Consider the following 14,268-nt stretch of genomic DNA (forward strand, 5'->3'; position numbering starts at 1 on the left):
CCAGTGTTCACAGTGGTCCGGGTGTGCTGACTGTGAGGAGAGCTGAAGAACACTCAATAAAGAGATGGAGAATATAAAGATCCAGTCCATTTAAAACATTTGAGTTCCCTTACACTTCAGTGTTGTGATGCAAAACTTCTAGCAAAATGTATAGCGCATAGAATTAAAAAGGTATTGTCGGATATTATTCATTCAAATCAGACAGGTTTTTTACATGGAAGATACATTGGAGATAATATAAGGCAAGTACTGGAAACAATAGAACACTATGGAAAATCTGGGAAACACCATATATATATATATATTTGCGAAAGAAAAAAAACATATGGGGGATTGGAAGTGATGCAGACAATTACATTAATGGAAGTTGCAATCTATCTGCAATATTAAAGCTGATCCAAATTATTTTTAATTTTTTTACATAGCTTGAAGAATTTAGAAAATAATCATGGGCAAATGTTGCACAATCCAGTGTTGAACAAAGTCACAGCTATGATTGCTGCCAAATGTGCTTCTACAAAGTATTGACTCAGGGGTGTGAATACTTATATAAATTAGAGTTTTCTCTATTTAATTTTCAATCAATTTGCAAACATTTCTAAAAACATGTTATTACTTTGTCATTATGGGATATTGTATGTAGATGGTATAGAAAAAAATTACAATTTAATCCATTTTGAATTCAGGCTGTAACACAACAAAATGTGGAATAAATCAAGGGGTATGAATACTTTCTGAAGGCACTGTACTTTGTTGCTACATCTGGTTTAATGCATTATACTTCAGCCTCTGAAATATATGTTTAAGTTGTAAACTGGTCCCTGACAAGTACATTGAATAAAAGTAAAAGTAAAATACAACTTATGGGTTATGGAGAACAGATGTATTTTAAGCCAACACAGTATTTTAACTGGTTGTTTGATCAACTCAGACATTTGTGTTGTAAGTGCACACATCAATTTTTTGAATCCAAAAATGTGCTTCCAAAGGTCAGGGATAGGGTATGGGTTTAGAAGACAATGAAATGTTCTTACAGGGAGATCAGAGCAAGAGGTAGAAAAGTCAAATGGGAAGGCCAGAGCAAAAGGCGCAGGTTGGCGTTTATTGAACATGAACCTTTCCCTGGGAGGTAGAACTGATCGGTTTCCACTAGATGATCCTTAATTGTTGTTGTCATAATAACAGAGAAGCTAATGAGTGTAAACATTAGTCAAAAGAGATCATTAGGCCCTGATATGATCAAATAAGATTGCAATAATTAGGTCCTCATCTATTAACAACATTACCTTTAATGAGTTGTTAGTACATAAATATGTACTTGTTTTCTCACTTTAATTAAACCCAAATGACGATTACATTCTTTACCACAACTCTTTATAACGGTGGATTTGTCTAATTGTCCTTCAATTCACACAGAGACTGCTTACAAAACGTTGTTAAAAGCAGAGGTACAATTGGTGTTCAGTATTATTGTAAAATAGTTTCAGGAAGGTGTAAAATGACCAGGAAGGTTATTTAGTTTGAGATGGTCTTGCCTTGGTGAATGTTTGGTTTAGAACTTAATTTTGTATCTTCGGAAAATGTATGGATTTTGATAGATTTTCCATTTCAGTAATCTGTATGTTTTCTTTTACAGACACACAGAGGCCCCTCAAATGGGTTTTTCTGTGCTCCTTTACAATGGAACGGAATCATCAGATGATGGATTCTACATCACAGCTTTCCACACACTGGGCAATAAGAACTACCTCATCCTAGCTCTATCTATAATATACATAATCACTCTAATGGGTAACTTTGTTCTGTTAGCAGTCTTCATTATGAACCCAAGCCTTCAAAATCCAAAATATATTGCAGTGTGCAATTTAGCCGTGGTGGACATCTCTTTGAACAGTGTTATCATCCCCCAGATGGTGCCGGTGTTTGTGTTCAATCTGAACTATGTCTCCTTTGGGACCTGTTTTTCTCAGATGTTCTTCATGCATTTATTTGGTGACATGGAGTCCTTCTCCCTGGCTCTCTTAGCGTACGATCGTGTGATAGCCATCTGTTTCCCTCTGCGTTACCTCACTATCAACACCAACCTGAGGATGCTGCTCATCCTGCTAGGGATCTGGACCCTGGCCTTCTTCCTGGAGGTCTTCCCTGTCGCCCTGGCCTCTAGGCTGTCTTACTGTGCCTCCAGGGTGGTGCGGAGCTGCTGCTGTGAGCACGGCCCTGTATACAGACTGGCCTGCTCTGACATCTCTTTCAACAGGAAACTAGCGACAGCGAAAACTCTGGCTGTCCTGTTAGGCCCCTTGTTCTTCATCATCTTCACCTATGCTGTGGTGGTGGTGGCAGTGATGAAGATTGCCTCGACCACCCAGCGGGGCAAAGCCTTCCACACCTGTCTCACCCACCTGCTGCTGGTCCTGGTGTACTACCTCCCTGTCATCCTGGCCTACGTCCTAGGTAAACACAGGGATGACTGTACACTTCGAAATCAAATCAAATGTATTCGTCACATTCACAGTTTCCAGCAGGTATAAAAGGTTCAGCGAAATGTTAGTGTGCTCTTCGCCACACCTTTTATACCTGATGGAAACTGTATGCTCCCTAAGTGTAGGACAGGTATAACGGAGGACTCTGAAACAATTTGCCCCCAAGTGTGTGTATATTGTACTGTAGAAATTGTAATTCAAAATAGCACTCGCACATTGCATTTTAGTAGATGCTAAGTGCCTTGCTCAAGGGCACATTGACAGATTTTTCACCTAGTCAGCTCGGGGGATTCAAACCAGCAACCTTTCAGTTACTGGCCCAAAACTCTTAACCGCTAGGCTACCTGCCGCACATCTGAGTTATCTCGTTGCAGGTACGTGGGAATAATGCAATAAAGAAAAGATGACACGTGGGAGCATACAGCATTTCGCAGTGCACAATTTCCTTGTTATTTTTTGCTGAATATGATCATTTACTGTTAATAATATTCATAATCTTCTCAAAGCCACTGGATGTGTGTATGTTTGTCCCCTCCCTCCTAGGTAACCTGCGCTTGGTGCAGTCCTCAGACCTCCTGACTGCCATCCTCACTGTGTCTGTTACCCTGCCACCCATGCTCAACCCTATCATCTACAGCCTAAAGACAGAGGAACTGCGGGAGAAAATCGTCAAACTGTTCATAAAGACAAAAGTTACTCCTCACCAATGAGACCTTACGTGGAGTTGTTGATCTTATGTTTTCAGATCTTTAGTTTGGATTCAAATCTGCAGCAAAAACTCAAGAACTCTAGATATAAGAAATGTTTCCAAGTTAGGCAACATACCCCTTACATTTTGTATCTATTTAATTTCAGCATTTTTTTTGTTGATACTGTTTTATAAACACTCCAACTCTTAAGATAATTGCAATAAAACAATTTCTGTCTATTCTTCTGTTGAACACTTCATATTTGCATATAATATATTTAACATACTTTATTGTGGTAAATAAATACAATTCTAACTTCTCATTTCAAATATGTATTTTTTTTTGTGCTTTTCAGATGTATGTTTATATACCACAGCTGTAATATGGAGTGTTTATATATTATAATAACATTAATTATTGGAAGGATTAATGTTGCAACCACCATAGAGCTGTTAACAGAAAGGTACAGCATATCCAGGTAAAATCATTCTGATAACTGACAGTGCAGGGCATGATAAGTGGGTACAGGTATTTGTCACATACAGTGATCATCACATACAATTATGGTATAGAGGTAAAGTTTTAAATGCAAAGTATCTAGATATGGTATTTACGTTGAAAGAGTTAAACTCTAATCAAATAACTTACATTCATTAGTTCCAGTAGATGGCACTAACACATATTCACAGGCAGAGCCATACTGTAGGGCTCTGTTCACAGGTAAAATGAGTAACACTTTATAATACATTTCATAAATAAGAATTCATACATTATCTATACACATTTAATGAATACATATTTGTAAACATTTTTAAGCATTCGTAAGCATGTATAGGCATTATAATCACTACAATTTATATATATTTTTGTGAATAATTATTTATTTATTTTTAATATATTTAGTATAAGGTAACATACAAGCAGTATGCAGGGGGCAAAACATCAAAATAAAATAAATCAATTAAAGGATCTAAAAGAAAAAACAAAACACAAAGTGCTGCAGTTCTTGTCTTCTGTGGTGAATAAACAGAACTACTACAAAGAGCAGTGTAGTTACACGTTTGGGGACACAGCATTAGAGCAGGGCATATTGGAAGGATCTTATTTAGGATTTTTCCTAAAACGTCAAAGACATGTTTCCAACGAGATCCACAGTTAGACAGTGCCAAAACATATGCAGAAAGTGTCCTATTTCAGAACAAGAGCATTTGTAACATGGAGTTTAAAATTTACACTCAGGAGTGAAATAGGTCCAGCTGATGGGAAACGTTTTTAGATGAAGAAGAAATATTGTTCCATACCATTGGCCAGTCCTATTTGAGCCCAAGGTTCTCTAGGTCTCTTTTATTTTTTTTAGGGGGTAGAAGAGCTTTAATATTGCAGATAGATTGTAACTTCCATCAATGCAATTGTCTGCATCACTTCCAATCCCCCATATGTTGTTTTTTCCCCGCAAATATATATATATATTACATTTACATTTTAGTCATTTAGCAGACGCTCTTATCCAGAGCGACTTACAGTTAGTGATTTACAGGCCGCGCCCATGAGTCTCCCGGTCGCGGCCGGCTGCGACAGAGCCTGGATTCGAACCAGGATCTCTAGTGGCACAGTTAGCACTGCGCCACTCAGGAGCTCATATATATATATATATAGACATACATACACATACATGCATACATATATACAGTTGAAGTTGGAAGTTTACATACACTTATGTTGGAGTCATTAAAACTCGTTTTTCAACCACTCCACAAATTGCTTGTTAACAAACTATAGTTTTGGCAAGTCGGTTAGGACATCTACTTTGTGAATGACACAAGTAATTTTTCCAACAATTGTATACAGACAGATTATTTCACTTATAATTCACTGTATCACAATTCCAGTGGGTCAGAAGTTTACATACACTAAGTTGACTGCGCCTTTAAACAGCTTGGAAAATTCCAGAAAATGATGTCATGGCTTTAGAAGCTTCTGATAGGCTAATTGACATTATTTGAGTCAATTGGAGGTGTACCTGTGGATGTATTTCAAGGCCTACCTTCAAACTCAGTGCCTCTTTGCTTGACATCATGGGAAAATCAAAAGAAATCAGCCAAGACCTCAGAAAAAACATTGTAGACCTCCACAAGTCTGGTTCATCGTTGGAAGCAATTTCCAAATGCCTGAAGGTACCACGTTCATCTGTACAAACAATAGTAAGCAAGTATAAACAACATGGGACCACGCAGCCGTCATACCGCTCAATTACCTCGACTAGCCGGTGCCCCCGCACATTTACTCTGCACCGATACACCCCTGTATATAGCCTCCCTACTGTTATTTTATTTTACTGCTGCTCTTTAGTTATTTGCTTTTAGTTTTTTACTTAACACTTTTTTGTATTTTACTTTTTTATATAAAAAAATATGCATTGTTGGTTAAGGGCTTGTCAGGAAGCATTTCACTGTAATGTCTACACCTGTTATATTCGGCGCATTTGGCAAATAAAATTTGATTTGAAGGAGACACGTTCTGTCTCCTAGAGATGAACGTATTTTGATGTGAAAAGTGCAAATCTATCCCAGAACAACAGCAAAGGACCTTGTGAAGATGCTGGAGGAAACAGGTGCAAAAGTATCTATATCCACAGTAAAATTAGTTCTATATCGACATAACCTGAAAGGCCGCTCAGCAAGGCCAAAACCGCCATAAAAAAGCCAGACTACGGTTTGGAACTGCACATGGGGACAAAGATCGTACTTTCTGGAGAAATGTCCTGTGGTCTGATGAAACAAAAATAGAACTGTTTGGCCATAATGACCATCGTTATGTTTGGAGGAAAAAGGGTAATGCTTGCAAGCCGAGGAACACCATCCCAACCGTGAAGCACGGGGGTGGCAGCATCATGCTTTGGGGGTGCTTTGCTGTAGGAGGGACTGGTGCACTTCACAAAATAGATGGTATCATGAGGAAGGAAAATTAAGTGGATATATTGAAGCAACATCTAAAGACATCAGTCAGGAAGTTAAAGCTTGGTCGCAAATGTGTCTTCCAAATGAACAATGACCCCAAGCATACTTCCAAAGTTGTGATAAAATGGCTTAATGACAACAAAGTCAAGGCATTGGAGTGGCCATCACAAAGCCCTGACCTCAATCCTACAGAAAATGTGTGGGCAGAACAGAAAAAGCGTGTGCGAGCAAGGAGGCCTGGAAACCTGACTCAGTTTCACCAGCTCTGTCAGGAGGAATGGGCCAAAATTCACCCAACTTATTGTGGGAAGCTTGTGGAAGGCTACCCGAAACGTTTGACCCAAGTTAAACAATTTAAAGGCAATCCTACCAAATACTAATTGAGTGTATGTAAACTTCTGACCCACCGGGAATGTGATGAAAGAAATAAAAGCTGAAATAAATAATTCTCTCTACTATTATTCTGACATTTCACATTCTTAAAATAAAGTGGTGATCCTAACTGACCTAAGACAGGGAATTTTTACTAGGATTAAATGTCAGGAATTGTGAAAAACTTAGTTTAAATGTATTTGGCTAAGGTGTATGTAAACACAGACAAACTGTGTACTGATATCATGTGACAGATCAGACACTTAGATTGCACACAGGTGGACTTTATTTAACTAATTATGTGACTTCTGAAGGTAATTGGTTGCACCAGATCTTATTTAGGGGCTTCATAGCAAAGGGGGTGAATACATATGCACGCACAACTTTTCCGTGATTTATTTTTTTGAATTTTACAATGTAGAAAATAGTAAAAAATAAAGAAAAACCTTTGAATGAGTAGGTGTGTCCAAACTTTTGACTGGTACTGTACATAGTCGTACATTATCATACATACAAAAACATAGATTATCATTAATTGTCGTACATCCCAAACATACATTACCATATATGATCATACATCCAAAACATACATTATCCAGCCTCTGATTCACTTATTAGTTTTGGTTACACAACATGCAACTCTGTTATGACAGTGATGAATGCTAACATGTACAATTACCACTGGAGATACACTGGTGAATAGCATCATATATAAATGTACTGTGTACTGTACCAGTATGTGATCCATTTATTAGTATTATGCTAGAGGTGTTTTGTTTGAGCATTTTCTTCAAAACCATTTGATTTACTCAGCATTCAAAAAATAAATGACTGGATTCAGCATGGGAGGGATCGCCGAAGCTAGAGCCAAACCGATAATCCTGGCATTGGGGTGAAGAGAGTAGGTCAATGCAGCAATGTATACAAATGAAATAAATAAAATAACTACAACTAGAAGGTGTGATATACAAGTCTTCAGTTAGCCATTTTTATACAGGGTAAGTAAAACACACACATAAGACAGGACTATATAAACTAATGGTACGTGAAGGAATGGTTCTGTATTCACTTTTGCCATAATGGAATTGGCTGAATTGGCATTGCAGGCCATTCTGTACAAAGGCCAATGATCACAGAAATAACTGTCAATAACTATGGCTTTACAGTAAGACAGTCTAGTGACCAGCACCATGGTTGTGCTAACAATGACCTCATCGACGACCCACATCCCTGTAATCATGACAGACATGGTGGTGTTAGTGAGCAGAGTGTGAGAGGCAGCAACCAATCACATCTCAGAGGCAACAAACCAATCACATCTCAGAGGCAACAAACCAATCACATCTCAGAGGCAACAAACCAATCACATGCCAGAACAACAAGGGCAAAGTAGTAAAGAGGAACACAGAGAACATATTGGCCAGACATGCTTCATAGGCCATGTATTGTGAATAAACAATAAAGGTCTTAATCAGGTTAGGAATTAGTGCATTGCTCTCACCTAAGTCAGCTACCGCAAACAGTTCCCACAAACAGCAACTCATTCTTAACCTGATTAAGTTCCCACAAACAGCAACTGTACTGAACAACAATATAAACCCAACATGTAAAGTGCTGGTCCCATGTTTCATGTGCTGAAATAAAAGATCCCAGAAATATTCCATTCGCACAAAAAGCTAATTTCTCTCAAATGTTATGCACAAATTTGTTAGGGAGCATTTTATCCTTTGTCAAGATAACCCATCCACCTGACAGGTGTGAATTTTTCATTGTCTTGGCAGTGCTCCATGGTGGATGGTTGTCAAGAGCAAGGAGAGTTCCTCAGCCACTCGCTCCCTTAAGATGGGGAGGTAGAGCAGGCAGAAGACCGGTTGCATGAATTGCAGTAAAATAAACTCCACTCCCCTCCCCCCTTTTCCCTAAGATCCAGAAAGTAAAGTAAGGCATAACTATACAGACTGATCTCTTGCTCAATGGAGATTGTTCTCTATAACAGAGCCAATTTGTCTTTGCTAAGTAGAGGAACAAAATGCCCTTCAGAATCCTAAAAAGGGCTGAGGGAATTTCCCAGTGAAACCTGGAAACCTGTCCTCCTGTAGAACGGGGGAGCGGAGTGGTTAGGGTTCCCCTGCCTGTCGTACAGAGTAGCAGCGCCCTCTGGTGGGAAAACCGGAGCGCCGCACACCATAACTGGCTTGACTGTGATAGCTCGTGCCATTGCAGTCAGAGGAAAAAAGACCATAGGCAGGGAGAAAAGGGCCACGGTGGATGGCGAAATACAGATAGCCGTCCTGCTCCTGGTGTCGGTGAGACCGGAGGAATGGCTGACATGCTGACTTCTGCCCCTGGCTGAAAACCTGAGAAGGCGCCGGGGGGAGAGCCTGAGGAAGGGAGGCACTCGGAGGGAACAAAAAGTGTGTAGGGTTTAGGCTTAATACAGCCCTGCCTTCCCACTACTGCGAAGGAGTAGCAACCGTAGGAGTAGCAACCGCAGGAGTAGCAACCGTAGGAGTAGCAACCGTAGGAGTAGCAACCTTTAAACCCGAAGAGAGAGGGTAGGGCAGAGAGCCCTTGTCCATGCACACTATCCAACTCAGCCACCAGGGCTGCACCCTAGGTTGGCCGACCCTTCTTACCTCCTTTAGGAGGGATAGAGAGCCGGATCCTTGCTGCGGCTGCAGCGTAAGACTGCTTCCCTACAGGTTTGGCCTGGTTCAGGCCCAGGCTGAGTTTTGGCAGACTGCTGTGTCGCCGGAAAAATCAGTCCCGCAAAACCAGCTTGTTGCCTCCTCCCAGCTGTGAGGCTGGGGCGAGATGCAGGAACCAACAGCCGCGGCCCGCATGCAGACATGAAGGGCAGAGCCACTGCTGTCGGGGCCATCAGGTCTGCAGAGCTGAAAGGGTGGGAGAACGGGGTCGTCAGTACCAATCTCCTACGCAATCTTGAGGATCTCCGTGAGATTAATCCCACCGTCATCCTCGTCATCCCCTAACTCACCTTCCCCTGACACTACGTCGTCAGACAGGGAGGGGAGGGAGTCGAGGCTATCCATAACCTCACCCTAACTGGGCTCAGTTGCGTTGAGCTGAGCCTCATCTATCGCTGTTGGCTCGGAGGCAAGAGGGGCTATCGAGATAGAATCACATTTAAGCCTCTTCTTCAGGCCTGCGCTCATCAGCAGTCAGCAGTGCTCACAGGACTCTGGGTCCTCGATCGCCTCCTGAGGATGTTCCATACCCAAGCAATTGATCAAATCAAATCAAATCAAATTACATTTTATTGGCCACATGCGCCGAATACAACAGGTGCAGACATTACAGTGAAATGCTTACCTACAGCCCTTAACCAACAGTGCATTTCTTTTTTATAAAAAAAGTAAAATAAAACAACAACAAAAAAGTGTTGAGAAAAAAAGAGCAGAAGTAAAATAAAATAACAGTAGGGAGGCTATATATACAGGGGGGTAAAGGTACAAATTCAATGTGCGGGGGCACCGGCTAGTTGAGGTAGTTGAAGTTATATGTACATGTGGGTAGAGTTAAAGTGACTATGCATAAATAATTAACAGAGTAGCAACAGCGTAAAAAGATGGGGTGGGGGGTGTGGGTGGGGGTGGGGGGCAGTGCAAATAGTCCGGGTAGCCATGATTAGCTGTTCAGGAGTCTGTTGAGAAGACTTTTGGACCTAGACTTGGAACTCCGGTACCGCTTGCCGTGCGGTAGCAGAGAGAACAGTCTATGACTAGGGTGGCTGAAGTCTTTGACAATTTTGAGGGCCTTCCTCTGACACCGCCTGGTATAGAGGTCCTGGATGGCAGGAAGCTTGGCCCCAGTGATGTACTGGGCCGTACGCACTACCCTCTGTAGTGCCTTGCGGTCGGAGGCCAAGCAGTTGCCATGCCAGGCGGTGATGCAACCGGTCAGGATGCTCTCGAATGGTGCAGCTGTAGATTTTTTTTGAGGATCTGAGGACCCATGCCAAATATTTTCAGTCTCCTGATGGGGAATAGGCTTTGTCGTGCCCTCTTCACGACTGTCTTGGTGTGTTTGGACCATGATAGTTCGTTGGTGATGTGGACACCAAGGAACTTGAAGCTCTCAACCTGTTCCACTACAGCCCCGTCGATGAGAATGGGGGCGTGCTCAGTCCTCTTTTTTTTCCTGTAGCATAGAGGGTGGTAATATTTCCCCACAATCAGGGAGCCGCAAGCACAAGAACGTGAGGATTCGCGTGCTGCGATAGGTTCGTCCTGGGATGGGATAGCGGTGGCCATTGCGAGGGACAAGGCTTGCAAGGGGCACCGAGCAAAGCCTGTTGTGAGAACAATGTGTAGACGGCGTAGGCTAGCTAGTTAGAAGCCTTGCGGCTGGTGGCTAGCAAATACTGGCTTGTGTAAACAGCATACCAATCTAGCTAGTTAAAAGCATTGCAGCTAACAGCTACCAATATTGAGCACCGTAAAACGCTATATAGCGAGGCTTGTGGGTTGTTAGCTAGCTAGCTAGCAATGACCTCATGGTGAATGCGACCTCGTGGTGAAGGTATGCTGTGACTAGCTTAGTGCTGGTTGAAAGAAACCATGTGACCGAGTTCGCCTACAGAAAGAGTGCTCCCGCGACCGATGGCATCGTGATGCTCCCACGACCGATGGCAACGTGAAGGCTAGTTAACACAATGGGTGTACGTAGGTTAAACTAGATGAGAGAAGGGAGCCATTAATGCTACCGTGTTGAGGTTAGCTTGTTTCTTAGCTTAAGCCTTGCAGCATGGCTCACCAAGTCTCAATTGCTAGCTACCAACGGAGACTGAGAAGTAGAAAAGTCATTTCTACACGCAAGCAAAAACCTTCCGGTTAGAACTCAACTTCTCGACAGGGTCTGAACACCTACGCTCAGCAGCAATATCCTTCACAGTTCACTTGTGAGCAGTTAAGCAGGCAAAGAGGTATCTTCGTGAGGAAGAGAACCGAGAATAACAAGAGGGCGGGTGTCACGACCGTCAGGGAGAGAAGTAGACCAATGCGCAGCGTGTTGAACGAACATGTTAGACTTTATTTAATAAAGCACGACCAATACAACAAACGACTCGTAACGTCCAACGGTAACAAATACCGACACGGAACAAAAACCCACAAACACAAAGGGAAAACAGACAGTTTAAATATGGCTCCCAATCAGAGACAACCAGCCAACAGCTGACACTCGTTGCCTCTGATTGGGAGTCACTCAGGCAAAACATAGAAATAGACGAACTAGAACCCCCAACATAGAAACACACCACATAGAACAAACACACCCTGGCTCAACAACTAGAGTCCCATAGCCAGGGTGTGACAGCGGGAGAGTGGCTACTTTTATGGAAGTGAGGTTCTCACCTCATTCGCCATTCTACCTGTCTGTCTCCAACAGACTCTTAAGATACGTACTTCCGAGAGAAGAGGCGATCCTAGCAGACCCCCACATGTGAGATATCTAAACGAATAATTGAAAGAGAACCAATGTCAATGGGGAACACTAATTTTACATTGATAACTAATATCCAAACTATGTGAGTGTAAAAACATTTGTGCTGCAGTCAGCTTTTGCAACATTATAATTACATTATTTTCTGATAAAAAATGGCATGTGACTTCAGGTAACCAATTTACAACCAGATTAAGATGTCTTTATCATGACCACAACAATGTATTGAAGTCTGAATTATGGCCACCATGTCATATTAAGTTGTTTGCAGGTCAGAAAGAACAGTCCTGCTTTGTTTTACTATATGCATCAATTCCTCCCAAAGTAAATAATTAGACTAATGCTGTCAGGCCTAAAAGCAGCCCATGCCGTTAGTGTCCTGAGATTTTCAATTACACATGAGATAATGGAATATTAACTGACTAATGACTCCTTCAATCACTCCAGGGGCAGGGACTAGGCCGAGACAGGGAGGATTTTCATTTTAGCCAGTCATACAGGATATTGTGTCTGCTAAATGACTTACAGTAGATGTAATGTGATGTATAAAAACAAAATAAAACTGGTCATTTATTGTAAGAAAATGAACACCATTCCACTGTAGCTCAGTTGGTAGAGCATGGAACGCTGCAACGCCAGGACAGTGAGTTCGGTAAAAGCATCTGCTAAAAGGCATATATTATATGATATTGCAATTTAATAGTTTCTCAGAAAAAATCTAAGATATCACACAATCTATGTGTAATGCCTAGGTTGAATAAACTAAATCGTAAGTGGCATTTATTTACTCTTTATAAAGTATACTACAAAATAAGTGTGCAGTGTTGCATCCATCATTCAGTTGTGAGAGTAAACATGTTAGTCTGAAATGAAACCACAGATACTGTAGGAGTGACGGCTAGCACCGTAGCACTGCTCAGGTGTTCCCACAGCTAATTGAGCTAGGTTAATGATGTGTTGACGATTTTGAGTGTAATCTGAAGAGACAGATGTCCCAACATCATTCATCCGAGTTAGGCCACCTGACAGAAGGCTGACGCAAACATGAAAGCAAGTGAAGGGGCTGATACTGGACCGGTCAAGAGGATACATGCTCCTACTTTTCATGTGGAGTTAATATGCAGTGTTATTCTCCCACTACTGATAATGTGGGTGAAATAGTAGCTTGGGTTATAAGTGACTGGTCTCCTTTTGGTTGTGTTCCTATTGTTTTTCGAGCGCAGTGTCCATAGTGCACATATTGAGCACGGGTTAGAACATACTCAATATGCTGTGAATTGTTTCTCTAACACAGCCTATCTATAATTAATATTGATATTTTTCTTACATTTTAATATATTAACAGGGGATTTGACATCCGATTTGTATTGAGTTATAGCTCATGTCTGCTCTTGCCAATAGAGAATATAGTAAGCGTGCAATGAAAACATAGGCCAGCATGCTTCTGCAGAGCACGGTAACAGACACGTTTCTACACATTCACTCATACAGTAACCTACACAACAAAGAGATAACTTAAATAAACCTTTTTTTTATTCAGTGGGCTGAACTTTGTTAAACATCTTCAACATTTTGTTTTTGATCTCTTTGGTTCTTAAACAGTACACAAAGGGATTCACAAGAGAGGGCCCAAGAATAGCCCCGATCATCAAGCCATGACACTCTTCCAGGGTCAGTACCACACTTAACCTGGTCAAGACCATACGTACAAATAAAGGAACGTAAGAGCAAACTACCACTAAATATTATCCATACGTAGGACAGCCAAATAAAACAGAATGTGCCAAACACGAGAAAGAAGGTGACGATGGTTATCATATTGAAATAGTAGCTGGGATTGACACAAGTGGCTCTAACTAAAGCAGCATAATCACAGAAGGTGTATTTAAGGGTTGATTGGGAGTAAGGGAGAGGAATAGCAGTCACAAAGGCAAAGGCAACCACCCACAGAGCACAGGTCACAACCAGAGTACCAACATTGGTGAGGATACTTTGACACCTAAGTGGACTAGAGATAGCAATAAAATGATCAAAATCCATGACAGAGATAGCAAACATCTCCATTACGCCCCTGAGGTGGAAAACAAACATCTGAATGAAGCATGGCACATGAGCTATGGTTTTAGAACCAGCTACCAGCACACCAATCATAGTTGGACTGGCACTGGAGCTGTACAGAATATCAACTACAGCAAGGTTGCAAATCAGAAGGTACAGTGCCTTGGAAAAGTATTCATCCCCCTAGGTGTTTTTCCTATTTTGTTGTATTACAACCAGTAATTTAAATAGATTTTTATTTGGATT

At 41.4% G+C, this 14,268-nt stretch overlaps 1 protein-coding gene and 2 pseudogenes across 3 annotated transcripts; 1 reads left to right on the top strand and 2 right to left on the bottom strand.

Annotated features, from left to right (window-relative positions):
* Positions 1-1,655: 1,655 nt before the first annotated feature.
* On the top strand, positions 1,656-3,193 carry or40a1 (odorant receptor, family 40, subfamily A, member 1; the record flags this gene model as incomplete). The annotated part of the gene is made up of 2 exons (XM_084148533.1): positions 1,656-2,454; positions 3,027-3,193. 2 exons carry the CDS (start codon positions 1,656-1,658, stop codon positions 3,191-3,193), a joined length of 966 nt encoding a protein of 321 aa, XP_084004659.1.
* A 4,113-nt stretch (positions 3,194-7,306) lies between these two features.
* Positions 7,307-7,693, bottom strand: LOC311106234 (olfactory receptor 4B1-like; annotated as a pseudogene). Its single transcript has one exon. The product of its transcript is annotated as an olfactory receptor 4B1-like (transcript).
* A 5,803-nt stretch (positions 7,694-13,496) lies between these two features.
* LOC311106235 (olfactory receptor 52K1-like) lies at positions 13,497-14,028 on the bottom strand (annotated as a pseudogene). The gene has a single exon. The product of its transcript is annotated as an olfactory receptor 52K1-like (transcript).
* Positions 14,029-14,268: the final 240 nt, after the last annotated feature.

Source organism: Coregonus lavaretus, assembly GCF_964263955.1.
Source record: "Coregonus lavaretus genome assembly, chromosome: 30".
Taxonomy (NCBI): Eukaryota; Metazoa; Chordata; class Actinopteri; order Salmoniformes; family Salmonidae; genus Coregonus; species Coregonus lavaretus.